The sequence below is a fragment of the Hippocampus zosterae genome, chromosome 3, assembly GCF_025434085.1.
Source record: "Hippocampus zosterae strain Florida chromosome 3, ASM2543408v3, whole genome shotgun sequence".
NCBI lineage: Eukaryota > Metazoa > Chordata > Actinopteri > Syngnathiformes > Syngnathidae > Hippocampus > Hippocampus zosterae.
The window spans coordinates 26,435,251-26,453,936 of NC_067453.1; the positions used below are offsets into that span (position 1 = coordinate 26,435,251).

The window sequence follows — 18,686 nt, forward strand, 5'->3', positions numbered from 1 at the left end:
AGTCCTATAACTCAAAAGTCAAAGCGGAAGCCATTAAAAAAAAATGTCCAGTGCACCACTAGGTTCTTATTTTAAGGATATCCCCCGCTCCTGTTCGGGAACAAGGACATGAAGCGTGACAGCATCTGAATTTACACTTTTTGTAAGCCACGTTAACTGTAGATGTCGTGTGTGACTTTAGCAGACACTTTAGACATCAAAACATTCAAAGCGACATTGCACTCAGGCTCATATTGACCATAGTTTTAGGATTAATGCTGCAACTTTGCCAATGTCCAAAGCCGCATGACTTGACTGACGAGGGATGGGACCTTTTTTCAGGAGATGACGCTCTGCTTATTTGTTTTGTTTTTTTGTCTTGATTTGTGAGCAAACATGAGTTTAGAGCACAAGATGGTGGCCGCAAACATCACGCCAAGCAGCATTTTGGCAGATGGTGAACAATTCTTCAAATAAAGAAGCTTCAAGTAGTTCAATGCCACTCGCAGTTTCATTTTTCTGTGAAGCTAAATGTAAAGATAATGTCATGCCGTGTCTTCAATCAAACAAAACAAGTTTTTTTTTTTTTTTACAAAAGCCCACTAGCTTAATGCTAACGCACAAGGCAAAACGCATGGTGGCGGACTAATAAACTAGCAATGTAGTTATAACCCTTTCAGCAGTGGCTGTCGGAATACAAACAATACTCATAGGCAAATGTACTTTTGTCCAAGCGGTAACAAACTATTTTTTATTTTATTTTATTTTTTCGATATTTGAGGACAGACTGATAATGTATCCTATTGTGTTAGCTCATCCCACTAGCCGCTAGCTACCGTCCATTGTACTTGTCATTTTTGATCACAAGGTAGTTTTTGGATGAATTTTTTTAAGCTATTGATTACATGTTGAACTTGTGTGACTGTTTAAAATGTGTCATGTGTATTACCAACACTCAGTTGGCAGCTTAGCGAGTTGTTTTGTTTTCAGGACGTTCACTTATGCTAACATGCTTGAAGAACCCCGTTTTTTTTTTTTTTGACATGATGAGCGATGATGTCTTGTCATTTTACCTCGGCGCTTCACTTAGCTGTGTTGAATTTAATCCGACCTCACCACAAAGCACTTTACTTGCCTTATTTATGTTTTATTAAAAAAGGGGAGGGGGTGCTCAGCCAACACATACAGCATCAAGTATGATCAATCATCAGACTTCTAACACGCAACCCACACTCTGTGTTTTTCACTTAACAGCGCCAACCGCTTTTAGGATTTTACCCTGACCTAGTGCGTCACCTAGCTGCTACTTTGTTGCCCTGCTTCCAGAGACATGATGCATTCATCAAGTGGTTGATTTTAAAAGGACGCCACCATGTGGATCGACGACATCTTGCGGCAAGTGGTGAGTTACCGTCACTCGATTAAAAACCAAAGTACTGTATGACCTCAAATACACTTGGCCACTCTGTTAAGACAACGATCCAATGAGGTGCACTGCAAGAGCTGTTTTATATCCAGATTTGCCTTTACAAAGAAAATAATGCTCAGTTTTGATTGATACTTTGGTGATGAAACTGAACAATTCCAAATAAAAAATTAAAGGGGGAAAAAAGTCATACCCTAAGGGGAACAGTTGTTCAATAATGGGGGAATAGTTTTTCACTAATGGGAGTATTAGTAGTTTTTTTCTGCTTTTATTAGGAATTTACCCACTCCCAAAAAATAAGTTAAAAAATTCCTCAAAACTGCAATTTTCTCTCATCATGTTTTGACTTTGTTCTCGTAAAATTACAACTCGATTTTCATACAATGCTTTATTTTGTTAAAAGCAAGCAGTTCATTCTTGGAAAATTGTAACTTTTGTAAACTTTTTCTCTTTATCGAAAGACGTTCCCTAAAAATTCTGACTTTGAAAATGTAAACTTTTGATTGTCTTTTTACAACTCTTGTCATAAAATGAAGACGTTATCCTCGTAAAATGACAACTTCATTCTGGTAAGTGTGCCAACTACCCGCAAAATATCATTAATTTATTCTTTAAAATTTTCTAACCCTAGAAAATTTTCATTCATCATCTATGGCAGTGTATGCAATGTATGTGTTCATCTTTATTCTTTCAACTTTTTTCCTCATAAAACTGCCGTTTTATTCTTGTAAGATTAAAAAAAATCCGGCAAACTACAACCATTTCTTAATATTTAGACTTTTTTGGGGGTGAGGGGGGGTAAATATCATACCCCATTCTGTCTGACATATCCCAGCTTTATACGACTTCTCGTCCAAGTGATATAGTATTCATATTCTAGGAACATGACTTCATTCTCAGACTACTGGGCAGTAAAGATAAGACTTCACGAGAGTGCCGCGGTTCTCATTCGAGCAGCGGGTCGTAAACGACGCGGGGCTCGTCCTCGGTGACGAACACCAGCACTTTGGCCAGGTACGTGCTCAGCGTGCCGTAGCGACGCAGTCCCAGCTCCACGGACAACTCAAAGTCCCGCGGGCTGTCGAAGAGCCGCGCCACGGACATGACGCCGCCGCCGGCGACTTGCTCCGCCTTGAAGAAGCCGCCCTCGTTACCCGAGGTGATGGCGATGCCGATGTCGTCGCCCGGCACCGTGTGGGAGGGGCCCATGCGGAAGATGTTGGTGAAGACAGGGATGTTGGTGGGGAAGGTGAGGTGGTAGTAGGTTATTCTCAGCGGCATGGCCAGGCACTCGACAGACTCATTGCAAAGCAAGCGTTCACATCGACTGCGAAGAGAGACAGAGAGAGACAGGTGGGATAGGGTTGGTGGGGAGGGCGGGGGGGGGGGGGGGGGGGGTTCACAGGGAAGGTTTGAACAAAACAAGCAGAGGGAAAGAGAGAGACCATGTGAATTCAATGTGCCGTGCATGGCATGCAGTGAGGGGCAGCCTCGTGCCACAGAGGGGCTCATGGTGGGCTCATGCAGGCTTCTTATGGTGAAAACAGGCTCAACTAGAACATTTTAGGAAGCTCTTAATTTGTGTCAGTTTTCATTGAGTGTCCGAAGACATGCTGCTGCCTTGAAGCTCACTGCACTTTAAAAAAAATAATTTTAAAACAAAGATGTCTATTGATTAAAGGGGGGGGGGGGGGACTTCAACATGCTGAAAGCTGTTTAATAAACCCGCTTAAAGGCTCTTCAATTATATGATTCCAAATTTGGTCATGAATATTTTCTTCTTTTTTTTTTTTTTTACTGTAAACGAACATCGACTCCGAATCAGTTGTCAGACGGCAGAGGTGACACACATGCCCTGCCTCCTGCCATGGGATTAATACACACACACACACACACACATATATATATATATATATTTTTTTTTTATTAATTATATTTATATTTAATTTTTAATTTTTTTTTTTGTATTTTTTGAAGGCCAGCCAGTGAGGAATACACACGTAAAATCACGTATCACGTAATGTTTAACAAGCAGACAAGGAGCCACACCGGACCGATTGGCTGAGTAAAATGCGTCGTTTTCAGTGCGCCATTTCCTACACGTCATTTTCGTCACCGGTCGACACGAAATATAAAATAGCAAAATTTTAGAGAGGCTAATACACTTAATCACCAGTGCGTCATCTCGTCTAGTCGTGAGTGGCCTTTTTCTCCACAACAACAAAAAGTTACCCACTGCAGCTTTCAATCCCATTCATGTACAGTCAAATGCTAAATGTCATCAGTTCAACCTTAAAGTGTAAACTGTTCTAGAAGAATGAATTTCCATGTTTTTACACTTACGTTTCCCCAACCTTGCGGTAGTTGCTCGGACAATCAAAGGACAGGCAACGGAATCCGCCCTGCACATTGAAACAACTCTGGTTCTCTGCGCACGTGTGCGTCCCTGCCATACATTCATCAATGTCTAGAAGGGGAAAAAAAAAGAAATATTAAAATATGAATGCGTAGCGCCCATGAACTCGTTGGCATGGTCCTCGGGGAACATGGAGGTGTGATACTCTGTGTTTATTTGAATTGACCTTGGCAGCTGCGTCCATTGGGTGCTAAGGTGTAGCCGCTAACGGGGCAGGAACAATGGAAGCTTCCGGGCGTGTTGTGGCAACGGTAGGAGCAGATGTGCCCCCCAGTAGGCAGGGCGCATTCGTCTATGTCTACGAGCAAAAAAAAACAAGAGGGAATCTTTGAAATGTTTCAAATGCTTTGAGACGGCAGATGTTGCTTTGCACAGATACGTTTTTTTTTTTTTTTTACCTTCGCACGTCACGCCGTCTGTGTCGCTGAGCTGGTAACCGCGGCGACAGTAGCACTGGTACGAGCCATACACGTTGGCGCATTCTTGGCTGCACGGGTTACTCTCGCACTCGTTTAAATCTACACAAACAAAGATGCCGACGTTCATATTGAGGTGTGTGGAGAAAATACAAAATGGCCTTCGTGTGGTGGCCCTTTGTCTTTATTCATATCGAATCAATATGAAAATTGGTAACCCTATTAATGCATAGAACAACGGTTTAAATATATCTGTAAAATTATGAAAATAATGGGGGATGAGAAAGAATGTGTAGACTATCATATTAAATTGGGGAGCATGCAGTTAAAAAAAAAAACAACACTTTTTGTCATGCATGGTAAAACTGTGTGTATGACCTGACAGTAGAATATTATTAAAATGATCTTTTGAAGAATCATCCTTCTCTGGACCCAATTTATACCTCAAAAAAAATTTTTTTGTAATTATTTTTGTAAACTCTGTGCCTTGTCAAAAAATAGCCTATCAAAGGCTGGACAGACAGACATTCTTTTGCAACTTTGTGACATATTCCAGAAAATCTGTTTTCATTTTACATTTACAATCCAAACTTGTATTTCCATAACACATTAAAAAATGTTTTATGTGTTCTCACAATTGTGTCTCAAATCTTAAAGGTAACTCGGCTTGAATAACGGAAACTAATAAAGCCTAGCCTGGTCCGCTCCTTAGCCTTGATAACCGAGGATCAATAAATAGCTCCGACTACCATCACAGTTCCTGTTATCCCTGGACAGCTTGAAGCCAGTGGTGCAGCTGCACTTATAGGACCCCGGCGTGTTGTCACACTTGTGTGCACAGAGGCGTCCGGGGAAGTGCCTGCATTCGTTCAGATCTACAAAAGAACACGTGTAGAGGATAGCGGTCATGTGCGCCATTGGCTGACGTCATCCTGCCCCCGTCTTCTCTTCCAGCATTACCTTCACACAGGCGACTGATGCTGTTGAAGTTGTAGCCGTTGTCGCACTGGCAGTGGTAGGAACCCATTGTGTTGATGCAGCCGTGACCCGCGCACACCGTTTCGGGACCTTTGCACTCATCAATGTCTTAGATATAGAAAACGACATGTCAGAGCATCCTAGGGTGAGGCAATATAACTTTGAAAGAAAATCTCAGATTTTTATGGGGGTTTACTCCCCATTGGCAGTTCCACGCTTGTGGACAACTCTAGTACATTGTTAATTACAGACAGCGCATTAAGGCTCATACCAACGCAGCGTGTGCTGTCGTCATTGAGGTGGTAGCCCCTTCCGCAGTTGACGGAGTTCCTCTGGCACGTATACGAGCCCACTGTGTTGATGCATAGCTGCCCCCTTTGGCACGGGCCCGTCTGGCTCACACATTCATTGATATCTGCCAAGTAGACACACACATGACACGACCCAAAAGAGTTACGGTCATTTTCGGTTAACTATGATAAGAAGATAAGATAAGAAAAACCTTTATTAGTCTCGCAATGGAGAAATTCCCGATTCACAGCAGCAAAGTTATGAAAGGACATCACACCAGAAATCACAATCCCATCCAAATGGGTTGCTCAACTGTCTTGTGATTAGTATTTGCGTCATTCATTTGAATTTAACACTCACCAATGCAGTTTCCCAGTGCATCCTGAATAAAACCAGCACCGCATTTGACCTTGGGGAGACAACGGAATGACCCCTGGGTGTTTTGGCATTCAAGCTCTCGACCGCAGTTGTGGATGTTGGTCTCGCACTCGTCAATGTCTGAAGAGATAAATGTTTAGTACAAACGACCACATGCGCAAAAGAATAAATAAACTAAAATAACCCCGTGTGCATGACGGACCTTTGCAGTTGTTGGCGTCCGTCAGTTCATAGCCGGTTCCGCAGCTGACCTCTCGCTGGCAGCGGAACGAACCCTCGGTGTTGATGCAGCGCTCGCCCAATCGGCAGTTGCTGGCGCCCAGCAAACACTCGTTGATGTCTGTGCGATTACAGGAGGAGGAACTTGAAAAAGACAAAAAATACCATCGCAAAAGGACACCATGCAAACTAAAACAAAATCAAAACGTTTGCAGTTCAGCAATTGCAAATTCGTTTAGATAGCTGATTTCTGGGTGAACCTTTCTTAACCTATTTGCTGAAAACTCACCTATTTGCTGTTTTTGTGGTTACAATAAAGCCATGCCTGATATTTAAAAAAAAACATCTTGCTTTGGAGCCACTGCTGGCATCTTGACACTTATGTTGAACTGAGTGGAGGAGCTTCACTTGTTTTGTTGTCGTAACGATGCCTTTGCTGATTTCACCATGATAAATAAAGGAAATGAGGATGAGTCAGGCCATTGCTTCGTCTAATATACTAAAGTTCTTTGCTGCCATCTTGTGCATTATAAAACAGTTACTCGCAGATATTCCCGATTCCCGGCAGGGCTCAGCCCCTGTGCCCCCGCTAAAAGCAAGAGTTCACTGTCATCAAATATCTTCAGACAAGTGTGACCCAGTACTTTTATCCATTAAGTTTCTTACCCTCACAGTTCTTTCCATCCGGCTTCAGTTTGTAGCCTTTGAAGCAACCGCAGGTATCATTACTCACACAATTATGAGCACATTTACCTGGAAAAAAAAATATTGAAAACATATTTGGTGATAGTCCATCAGTCTATCCGGTTATTAAAAAAAAAAAAAATAGGGAAATGGTTTTACCGCACCGTTACACTCATCACTTAATACTGAGTTGCCTCCGGTTTCCGGTGTTCCGTCTTTGTTTGGCACTGTGAGAGATGAAGCGTTTTTAGTGAGTACCTTTTTGGAAGCCCTTTTGTCGAGCTAAATGTGCAGCTTTTCTCAGCTGCAAAAATCTAAACAAACAAGTTGAACTGTTGCGGCTGTATGCCACGTTTTAGATCAGCTTTGCAATGTGCATTGCTGCAAACTAATCACCTTATGATCAACAAGCAGTGAAAAAGTCAGATGGACCCCAATTGTGGTCATTTTTATTGGAGAAAAAAAAACGTCTTCAATGAAGACCCTCAAAAATAGAAGGCATCCCTTTCATTGGACCACAACCCAAAAAAATGTGCCTCATAATACTGAAATGTACATTAATTTTTTTTTAACTGTTTGAGGAACCCACAGCAGTCCGACTATGGAACGTCTTCCAACTGCAAAAATGGAATGACATCGAGACATAATCCATGTCAAGACTATTCTACTATAACTTTTCGTTGGGCTGCAATTATGCTTAAGATATCAAATTAACCGTATCAACAATAGCATGTACTTCGCCATATTATTGAGAATAACCATTCCCAAACAAGATGGAAGCTCCTTCATCCAGCAATGACCCTTTGCAGCCACTAGAGAGCAGTGTAGGACCATGTCTCCTATTCATCGATACCAATCTTCGATCTGCAACATTCTTTGTTACTTCCCACCACCGAGTGACATGCATTTTCATTGTACTCACGTTCGGTCTGTCCTGCGGGCGCCGTCTGATTGTCGGGCACTCCATCCACGCAGCAGGCACGGTACACCAGGCCGCACTGGTAGCCTAAAGACAGGCTGTGGTCACAAGGAAGACCCTGCTCCTGGCCTGTCTTCCCCAGGAGGCAGCAGTCGCAGCACATCTGATATACACACACACACACACACACAACAGACACACCCATGCATGTTCAAGACCAATAGACTCCAGACATTGGGGAGGGGAAAAAAGTATCTTCTTTAGCGAACGGGAAAACTGCTTCCCATTTTATTTGTGCTTTGTCAGACAGGCAGCCGTCCATCAGTCACGTGAGAGGAACATAAATCGACTGGCGGACAGTCAAAGGTTATTAAATTGATATGAGTTGAGATCATTCGTTCTGAGGGGAAGCTCAATCCATGAGTCAGTCGCAGTCCGGTCATTAGGGCTTGGGTGTATTTTATTTTATTTTTTTGTATACAGTGCCCGTGGTGACCCACATCGTCTGCATTCAGATCCAGGGCTTCAGAGGGGATTTTGGGAACCGAATCCCCCAATAGCACCACTTTCACATATGCGTTGGGTTATTGCAATTTGGGCAGCAGATTGTGTGGGACTCTGGAGATTCTACCGTAGGGCACCTCATAACAAAATAATTGGAGTAGAGTAAAAAAAAAATGTTGAGGTTTCTTTGATGCTCACTGAACAAGTTTCGACGATATACTAATGTCATGCGTGACGGCAGGTCAGGCATTTCCCCTCCGTATGCCATTGTGTCTTTCATATTGGCGCTCACTTGGAAAGCTAAATTGCACAGACCTTGGTGGTCTTGGTCTCACAGGTGTTGGAGAACAAGGAATCACATGCTCCTTGCTCTTTGGCCACCGTAATGCCAGTGGTGCACATGTTGTCTTCGAGCACTGCGACGCAGCATTGCTCTTGCACCGTCCTGTCGGAATAGAGACAGCGTTGTATCAATGAAAGAAAATTTAATCTGCTCACTCCAAAAGTCATCAACATAAACATGTTTTTTTTCTTTAAATCCTTCCCTGAATCGATCTCTGCAAGTCCTTACTCATCCGTCTTATGAACAGCAAACGCAAGCAAAACCACTTCCACACAAACATTGTTTGTTCCTGCGAGTCATTGGACGGGGTGACTAACAGTTTCCAGCACATAAAAGATTGGCGTCAGTCAAAGTCAGTGAAAGCGGTACCATGATTGGAGAAACTTTCCATGGAATTTAACAGCAATATATGGGGAAATTGTACAGTCATTGTTGTGGTGGCTGATGGGTAAAATCCATCAAAACTTCCCAGCGGGTGGCACTTAATGGAAGTTGACCACCTGTTAGCGTATTTTCAAACAGTTTTTTGATACTCTATAATCACATACGGCGGTACCTCTACTTACAAAATTAATTGGTTCTGGAAGAAATTTCTTAATCAGAAAACTTTGTAAGTTGAGACACGTTTTCCATGTAAATGCCCTAATCCGTTCCAAGCATCCCCCAAATTCAGACATACATGTTTTATAAAGCAGAAAAATGCATCAAAATATGTAACAAATGCATGTTACAATTAGATGATTGCACAATGAATGAGAATTGTGCATCATGTTGAAAACAAAGAATAGAATCAAGAATAAAAATGAAAAACTAGTGACTGCGTACTCGACGCATCTACACATAGACACATGGCCAATGGGATGCCAGGATGATGCTCGGTAGTAGCCAATGGCAGAGCAGCTATAAGTATGTTGCGTTCAGGGAACTCGGATCTGCGAGTGGCGGCCCATATACAGTATTTTTACCTTTTGGATCTTGAAGTTTCTTTTATAACAAGAGGCAATATTTTTCTCTTGAGGCGTTTCGTAACTTGAAAATTTCACATGAAGAGACGTTCGTAAGTAGAGGTGCCACTGTACACATTTACTACAATATAGGGATCGACCCAAGAGCTAGCTTCTGCAGCCAAGCTTCTGCGGTCTGCGGACGCTGTATCGGTCTGTCGTGGTGAAGAAGGAGCTGAGCCAAAGGGCGAAGCTCTCAATTTACCGGTCGATCTACGTCCCAACCCTCATCTATGGTCACGAGCTATGGGTCGTGACCGAAAGAACGAGATCCCGGATACAAGCGGACGAAATGAGTTTTCTCCGCAGGGTGTCCGGGCTCTCCCTTAGAGATAAGGTGAGGAGCTCGGTCATCCGGGAGGGGCTCCGAGTCGAGCCGCTTCTCCTCCACATCGAGAGGAGCCAGATGAGGTGGCTTGGGCATCTGATTCGGATGCCTCCTGAGCTCCTCCCCGGTGAGGTGTTCCAGTCATGTCCCACCGGGAGGAGACCCCGAGGAAGACCCAGGACACGCTGGAGAGACTATGTCACCCAGCTTGCCTGGGAACGACTCGGGATCCCCCGGGGAGAGCTGGAAGAAGTAGCTAGGGAGAGGGAAGTCTGGGCTTCCCTGCTAAAGCTGTTGCCCCCGCGACCCGGCCCTGGATAAGCGGTAGATGATGGATGGATGGATGGATGGATGGATGGCTTCATTTTTGTCTCAGAAGCTAAGAGGAGATTTGTGGGGGATGTGGTGGGGGAAGACGGAGCAAAAGATTCCGTCTTCCCCCCTGAATTGAGTTAAGTCGAAATAGAAAGAAACAAGAGTGCTTTTAACTTCACGGAAACAGTTTGTCTTCCAACAAGTTCCATGCAAACATGGCTTTGGGGAGGAGGTGTGGTGTGGAGGAATGTCCGGTAAATATCTTGGGCAGGTGTGCCATTAATTTTGTCTAAATACCGCCGGTGTCAAAATTCTTTTTTTCTCCCTCAACAAACTACTGTATCAGATTGTCTCCGTGTGATCGGTGACCTGCGCTTGTGCATCTCTGTGGGCTTTTACAAGAAAAGGAGCTGAACCGCCCCCACGCCCGTTTCCTCCCTCGATGTGCTCTTACCAGAAGACCCCCCCACCCCCATGTCCAGCCTTTTTCGTGTCCTCACCCTCTCTTCACCTCTGAGTTCCTGTTACTCCATCGTCTGTCCACGTTGGGTTTCACCTCAAAGGTATTTCCTGAAGCTGTAATCAACCCACCCCACCCCCCACACACACCTCTTCATCTTTCTCTCCTATTATAGTGCCTCAAAAGCGACCTCTGCCCCTTTCATCCCGTGCTATAATTTGGACACATTTTCAGATCGCTTAAGGTGGCGAGTCCTCCTCTGGTTACTAGCAGACACGTGATTAACTCATCACGATTAGCCTGCAGGGAGGAAGCAATGCGGCTGCAGCTTTATGAAAAGAAAAGCAAAGCACTTTGATTTTGAAAGCCAGCAGACGCGTCTCCCAGGATAGTGGAACTCAGTTTTACCTGCACGTCGGGGACTCGGAGATGAGCGGCAGGGTGGAACAGGCTTGGTTATCGTTGCCGCGGTTTTGGCCGTCTTTGCAGCAGTCCTCTATCGAGATCTGCGGCACTCCTGCACACGAGAACAGACAGACTTTTTTTTTTTGGTATGGATGGTCTGTTATTCAGCCATTTTCAGGCTCAACGGACAGCTGGAGCCTATCTTGGTTTACAAAGCTTGAAAGGCGAGGTGTGACCTATGTATCCAATCCAATTCAATCCAATCCAATGAACTGCTTTGTCGTTTGTCAGTGTGAGTTGGATTAGGCCGAGTGTAGCTCACATTGTAGTCGTCACTCCGTGACCGAAACACTCATCTTAAAGTTAACAACGAGTCAAGTTATATTTTAGAATGCAAACGCTATGTAGCTGTTATTGTCGTCGATGGCGCAGCGTTTTGATTGTCGCGCGGGACTCCTTGTGGCATTTTGGCTCCGATCGCGGCCAAATTTTAAATCCGTTATGCAGCATCTGCGCGCACGTGACTGCAAAAATACCAACGCAAAGTCTAACCTGCCCCCACTTGGATTTAGACTGCATCGAGACTTTCATCCATGCGACGACAAAGATAAAACAATGCCTTAAAACATTGACTGTAAAGTTGGTACCTGTTTTATGAAGAGACCAGCATGAGCCTTGAACAAATTAATTCACTTTATTTTATGTCCTATAGAGATTTATTACATTTTTTATTTGCAATTGGAACACATTCCCCACTTGACATTTTACAATAAGTGGCCAGTTAATCAATCATCTTCCTTGGGGAGGCTTAAGGGCAAGTGTTGGAAGAAAATTGCACCAGGATGGGTTATTTTATTTTATTTCTGAGCTGCTATGGTCATCCCGCACTTTGGTCGACAATCATCCATCGCGATCGTTCTCATGCCGGCGGTTTGCATAATTGCGTAAGTGTGTCGAGCCGCTCTGCCAAAAGCTATTCCGCGTTTTGGCAGACTGACTCGACATACTCCTCCTGTCTGCTGCTTTTAACACTGACCACTGCACTAAATTGCAAAACAATAAGCTCCCCCTCCCTAGAGCGCCCCCAAAAATGTGTTGTTGTCTAATGTGAAAGAAAGAGCTGTTGCGAGGGTGCTTGCTTGCACGCGTCGAAATACAAGGAATGGGGCTTGTGAAATCCGCTCGGAAAGAGTTCATCTGTTGGGAGACATGCCGATGAGTGCTTTATGATCTCTGGTCACAGATAATAATACGTTCGGTCAGGCAGGGAGGACGTCAAGTGTCTGGAAGAGCGGCACTCTTGTTTTGGTGGATATAAAACATTGTCTCGAGGAGGGGGCAGGCTAGATTTGTGTGTGTGTGTGTGTGTGTGTGTGTGTGTGTGTGTGTGCGTGTGTGCGTGTGCGTGTGTGTGAGCGCGCATCCTCCAAAATGAGCTCAGAGCTTTTAACAATTGTTATATCGTGCTGAGCTTGAACTCGATTGGGCCTAAAAAGAATGAGAATGATTCAGCTTTACAAATACGAGTGGAGCCCCACGATTAGCAATTCGCACCTCTGTTTTTTTTTTCCCCTATAGAGCCTAACATTCCCCGAAAAACTCAAACTTTGACGTCTACACCCACCACGAGGCGTTTATTCGGGTATTTCGCTTTCATACATTTTTTGGGACGTTCACCCAGTAGTTCCCAGTAAAGAGTGAAGCAAGGGAGCATTGGCGAGTGTACGACATCGACGTGCAAGAGCTCGTCCAGCTCTGTGGCCGAAGCCGATATGATGACATCATGAACAAGCGTTATCACCATGGGTCAGTCGAGATTTAATCTATCCCGTAAGACAAATTTATTCCGTCTACTACAAACACCGCCAGCCCCTTTGGTGACAATCTTTTCAAAAGATGACGCAAGATGTTGAAAGGTGGCCGCTAACGGCATCCCGCAATGGAAAGGGACAGCGAAAGATAAAAACTCGTCACTATCGGTTGGGCTCCAGATATATTCGGGGGTTTTTTTTGTTTTTTTTTGGTCCAATATGGTTCTTTCAACATTTTGGGTTACCGACCCCTGGCCTACAGGGACCCCAGGGAGTGTGTGGAAACATTTCGAGCCCTTTGACCTCTCACCTTGTCATTCAGTGCTTAACATCAAGCTTTTACTCTGCCAACAGCGACTTTAGCGTCCAATAAATGTCACGGGGAGCACTAAAAGCCAACCAAAACATGACATCAGCAAGCCGATTAATGAGCTGCAACGCACCTGTAAAAGCGCTTTCAATCCACTGTTTACCAGGCCGTGCGCTTCCTTTGAAATTTGTTCTCTTTCGCTTTTTCGGTTTGTTGTTGCAAGCGCACTGTTAAAACTTCACAGCGCATGCTAGCTGCTTTGCGAGCATTGCACAACTGAAGGTTGAGCTTGTAGACGAGAGGTCATAGTAGCAGGCCGCGGGCCTGTGAACAAAATGCTGTAGCTCACAAACGACGCGACATTGTGATTTCCTCGCAGCGTTGTGGAAGTCATCGCTTGATATTATAAACAGTTGCGGCGTTTTGTAGCAGGAAAGTCTTTCATCTTGATATTGATCTGTTTCCTCCCTTGTTAAATAATTGTTGACTACTGTCAGAAATCAATAATAACATCAAACTAAAGGAAATTTTGTCATTTCACAGGTGTACATCAAACTGGTAGCCCTTCGCATGAACCAGCACCAAAGAAGTTGCTATCCGTTTCCCAAAGGTTGGTGACCCCAGTTGCCAGACTATTTCCTTAACTTAATTGAGCCAAGGCACTTTGATGAATTGACAAAATCTCACAGCACACTTTTCCTCTGTTATTTTCTGAAAAGGTCAACTATTGTGGTTTTTTGTGCTCGGGACAAAGCCATGTCTAATGTAAAAAAAAAAAAAACATTTGCTGTCATGTTGCATCAATAGGCAATAGCAAATATTTAAGCTAGCTGTCACGTTTTATTGAATAGTTAAATCATGATGCAATGCGCAGGTCAATACTAGAACAGCATTTAATTGTTCTGCCTGTCAATATACTGGCGTAGATAAATGAACAAAGATGCATTCATGTTTCATCAAAGAAATAATCATGTAAGACCACAAAATGTATTTCTTTTGTTTCCGCCGAGCTTTATTGATAAGTGCCCACCACCACCAACAAATGAGTTAAAGAGGCAATGTGCCTCCTATGATGAAATGTTTTACATTCATACGTTTCATAATTTTCATAGTTTGGCACGTGCCATTTGACTCTCTCCAGCAAACGAAAATCTTACAGCAGACCAAAAAAAAAAAAAAAGTTGATGAACAAAGAGCGTAGTAGCAATTCCAAGCTGAACTATCAAATGGTAATTAAAATGATTTGCATTCACATTTGACATCCAAGGAGGAGGGGCTCCCATTATGCTGACTACAAGAAGAAGAAAAAAGTCATCCAATTATCTTTCCCACCAGGGGCCCACTGTAAGTGTTTTCCAAATTATCGTCATAGTTGGCATTCCAAGACCACCGCTGTCTCGGATGCTTAAAACGCGAAATTGAAAGAACAGAAGTGGCTCTTTTTTTCTTTTTTTTTTTTAAACAAGAACGAAGCAAAGCAGACGCGGCGCTGTTGTGGCGTATTGTCTGATGATTTCCATCTTGGATCAGACGAGGGATGTGGGGGCCGTTCGCTTTCATTTTGGCATGACTCGACTTTGTCTAGACACCTCGTGTAAACAAGACTTAATGAGACCACTGCAGCACCAAAATCCAACACCGGGAGCCAGACGTTGCAAGCTATCGAGCCAGCCTTTCGGTTGTGTGTGTGTGTGTGGGGGGGGGGGGGGGGGGGATATTGAAGAAGAACTGCTAATGTGAAACCGTTATTAAATAAACTAACAATATTGACTTTACAGTAGACATGCAATTGTGTAAATCAGTTCTGCTTCGAGGTACACACATTGCACTTTGTCCTCTTTTGCGTGAAATGATCAGGCTCAGGCTTATTGCTGCTACGTGACATGCAGCAACATCGTCCCTCTGAGAAAATGATCTCCGCAAAAAGAAATTGGATGAGTGCGATCTAAAAATCTTGAGTGAGACCATAAAAAGTGAAGCACAACATGACGAGGGGTGGCTGGATCTCCCTAAATACAGTACTTGCCCATAGGTCATCTCTGTATCTTCATATAATTTGCGTTGAATGCATCAACCATCTATCTGCTTTCCAGTACTCAGGATATGACTAAATGTTGCAATATTTTTTTCAATATCGTTTCCTCAACATACGAGGCATAGTTTTGGAATATCAACGCTGTGGCCGTTGCATCTACATTTTTTTTTTTGACCAATCACATTTTGGTTTCACCAATCACGAACTCTTAGAGTGACATCGGCATTTTCTCCTCCTCTAATTGGTTGAGTTAAGTTTGTCCCTCTGATTGGTTGAGCCTGAAATACACACCAAAGATTGATTTGCAGGTGAGCACGATGTTGGACATGATTAAAAATTCATTGTCAAGGCCCACTTTTCAAGAAAAAACACTGTTGCAAGAGGGCTTGTTTCATCCCAGTAATTATTTCTTGGCCCGCTTTCAGAGCAGTACGACTATGTATGAGAGCACCAGTTAGCTTACACGGGCAGGCATGAGCAAAGAAAGGTGGTTTGTTGCATCTGCATCCGCCGAGCTATTTTATTTACCTACTGTGCAATCTTAATCTAGCTCCAACTTGCAGCATTCAAAGCATCCATTCATTTATCTCTTAGCCATTGACTGCATGCTGCCGGACTAAAACAAGAAACTTGCAGTCCTCCAGTACCAGCTTCACCGCTCAACGTGAATAGAATTGAATGTAAAAATCCTACAAGGCACTAAATGGTCAGCTTGACCTGAAGGAGCGTATGCTGACCCGTCAAACCGCGAGAGCGCCCGTCTCACATTTCCTTGCGATTCCCAGAATACACACAGGCAGGACAGGGGTGGGGGATGGGGGGTGGGGGGGGGGAGCAGAAGCTACAGGTATTTGTGCTGTTGTAAAAGCCCAACCTGCTTGTTGGCCCCCACCGACTGTGAAAGCGGTCGCACATGCGCGCTTGCGAGAGGCTCCGTTGTCGTGACGGACCTCCTGTATAAATCGCACCCCTTTGCGGAGACGGCTTGCCGAGATCGCGGCGGGAAGTATGTGTGAGCTTTCGCATCGTCGGCTGAGGCGTCCATGCCACACCAAGGCGCCTGGCCTTTGACTTGTCCAAACGTCCCTCAAGTGGAATCCATCACGAGCAACAGGATGCTCAATTCAGCCTACATACTAGTCGTGCATATTATACGAGGTGAAATTAAGAATCCGAGGTGCACATGGCTGCACGCCCATCCCATCCGAAACACCTTCAATTAATATGTGGCAATAATAACGGTTTACCCAAAATGTAAATGAACGAAAGATGATCTAAAAGTCTCAATATTTGCACCCGGGTCATACTTTAAAAGGCACCCCACATGAAATTGAATGACAGAGATGCAAAAACTGAAGTTGATTTTTAAAAGGTTGTGTTGATACCCCCGAACAGGGTATATGACAAAATGTAGAGAGCAGCTACAGCTTGAGGTGTTTAAACATTTTATCTGTCAGATTCAACACATGCAGTGATGCAAAAAAAAAAAGAGCAAATGATGATTATATGATATGAATGGTGAAAATAAATCTTCAGGTAATTGACAACAAACTCTTACGGATTCCGCTTCAGATGGAAACTTGAACTGAAACTTACCTTGAACAAGGAGGACTCCCAGCACTGAAGTGAGCACCACAATCCACAGCCCCATGAGGTGAGAAGCAAAGATCCTCACACGTGATATTCAATTAGTTCAAAATGTGAAGTTTAACTTTGAAAAAAAAGTAAAAATAAATGCCGGTGCTCCTTTAAAAAAAAAAAAAATAATAATAATAATAATAAAGACTGACTGGCTCTGAAGAAGACAGCAAAGGAGTGATGCAGTGCAGCTTTGCCTGTCTGCAGGAGTGAGCCTCGACTAAATGACTGCGTGAACCGTCACGGCGGGCTGGACCCACACACCCACTTGACTCCTCTCTGCTCCACTTCAACCGTTATTCTGCTACACCATTTTGGCAACCGTGGCCTAACATTGCATTGCAGTGACTGCATGCATTCATGTGATAACATTAAGTGATTCGTGCGTACTCATTCTAATGTCATTATCGTCAACACGTGGGAGCCAGTTTGGAATTCTCAGTTAGTTGAGGCCTTTTTTTTAATAATGAAAGGTGATTGTCAAATCTACACTGGATTTTATAGAATAGCTGTTGCGATATCTGGAAAACTCTTTTTGTTAATTTGCGTAGTGCTTGTACTGAGATGAAGGGGGAGAAAATCAGCATAGCTTTGCAGCAAGCTCAAATTTGACAGGATTGTCAGAACTGAGCAAAAACAACATAACCAAAATGCTAAAATACCGCCTGATGAATGACTGAAAAGTCATCACAAAAAAATAAATAGTGAAGCAAAGTACAGGTATCCAAAAGTCCACTTAAGGAAATCCTTCCTTCCACTGTTGGAAGCTCATGTTACAGCTTCATCCTGGGCTCCCCCTACTGTTCTCAAACGCAACTTTTTTCAAGTTAGAGATTTACAAACAATAATCATCACTGATGCAAATACATATTTATGCAACAGCATCAATACAATTTAATTATCCGACTGGAGAAATTCAAACTTTTTTTCTATGAATTACAAATGTGGCCATTACGCATTTACTTCATAGCAAACATCTATTGTATTTATTTTAAAATATGTAAACACACACACACACACGATCTAGTACTAGTTCTAGTACCAGGTCTATGATATATGGGTGACCACAGCTGGTCACTCATTGGTTGACCAGATTCATCATCATTCTGTAACATTTAAGATTACATAGCTTGAGCAAATGACAATAAACAAAAACACATACTAACTAGCGTCCGACCGATTAATACACTGGCTGATTTAATCGGTCGATTGTTAGCTCACATTACCCACATAACACATTACACCAGAAGACGAAGATAACGACATTCAAACACTCCCTCTCCAAGCCCTGCCCACCCCAAAAAGGGCACAAATCAGTCAATTCCTCTCTAGGGTTGGAAAGAAGACGTTTTTTAAGATTTAATTCATTATCTATTTTTAAAGTGACTCGGATGCTTCATCGGTTATCGGAATTTTATTCTGCTAAATTTTGGAATCGGCATCAGCCTCAAAATAGCCGTATCGATCGAGGCCTCATGCTAACATTAGTTTAGCCATCTGCCGTCCCTTAGCTTTTGTTGATAAATGGTCCGTACACTGGTCCAATTTTCATGTTCTATTTGTTTGCCTCTCAAATAAAATTCAGAATGACAAAAAAAGTAAACACACATGCTAACATGAGCTTGCGTTACAGCAGCATCTTTGTGCGACAGGCTAATGTCTCCACTTTGCTAACACGTTGCCTTTCCGACATTAGTCTCCTCCCCAATAAAAAAAATGGCAAAAATAAACAAAGACACTAAAATTATCTGTTGCTTTACCTGAGCCACAGTTTAGTTTATTACACAGACGAATACACATACATGCTAACATTAGCTTATATTGCTG

General features: G+C 43.3%; 1 protein-coding gene and 1 long non-coding RNA gene across 3 annotated transcripts in view; one reads left to right on the forward strand and one right to left on the reverse strand.

Moving 5' to 3' along the window:
• Nucleotides 1–16,962, reverse strand: part of fbln1 (fibulin 1) — a 37,283-nt gene extending 20,321 nt beyond the window's left edge. The window contains exons 1-15 of one of the 2 annotated variants that reach the window (XM_052060775.1): nt 16,818–16,962; nt 11,069–11,177; nt 8,526–8,655; nt 7,710–7,869; nt 6,952–7,014; nt 6,770–6,856; nt 6,087–6,224; nt 5,867–6,004; nt 5,487–5,630; nt 5,198–5,323; nt 4,987–5,112; nt 4,220–4,339; nt 3,988–4,119; nt 3,749–3,872; nt 2,205–2,732 (exon numbers count right to left, since the gene is read on the reverse strand). In XM_052060775.1, coding sequence (XP_051916735.1) covers nt 2,351–2,732; nt 3,749–3,872; nt 3,988–4,119; nt 4,220–4,339; nt 4,987–5,112; nt 5,198–5,323; nt 5,487–5,630; nt 5,867–6,004; nt 6,087–6,224; nt 6,770–6,856; nt 6,952–7,014; nt 7,710–7,869; nt 8,526–8,655; nt 11,069–11,177; nt 16,818–16,872 — 2,034 coding nt within the window. In that variant the 5' untranslated portion in view covers nt 16,873–16,962 and the 3' untranslated portion in view covers nt 2,205–2,350. Of the gene's footprint in view, nt 1–2,204; nt 2,733–3,748; nt 3,873–3,987; nt 4,120–4,219; nt 4,340–4,986; nt 5,113–5,197; nt 5,324–5,486; nt 5,631–5,866; nt 6,005–6,086; nt 6,225–6,769; nt 6,857–6,951; nt 7,015–7,709; nt 7,870–8,525; nt 8,656–11,068; nt 11,178–16,817 lie in introns of those variants that run through there. The other variant, XM_052060774.1, reaches the window with a different exon arrangement.
• On the forward strand, nt 1,267–16,956 carry LOC127597631 (uncharacterized). The gene is made up of 3 exons (XR_007961698.1): nt 1,267–1,381; nt 13,730–13,796; nt 16,794–16,956. It is a non-coding gene; the product is annotated as an uncharacterized LOC127597631 (long non-coding RNA).
• Nucleotides 16,963–18,686: the final 1,724 nt, after the last annotated feature.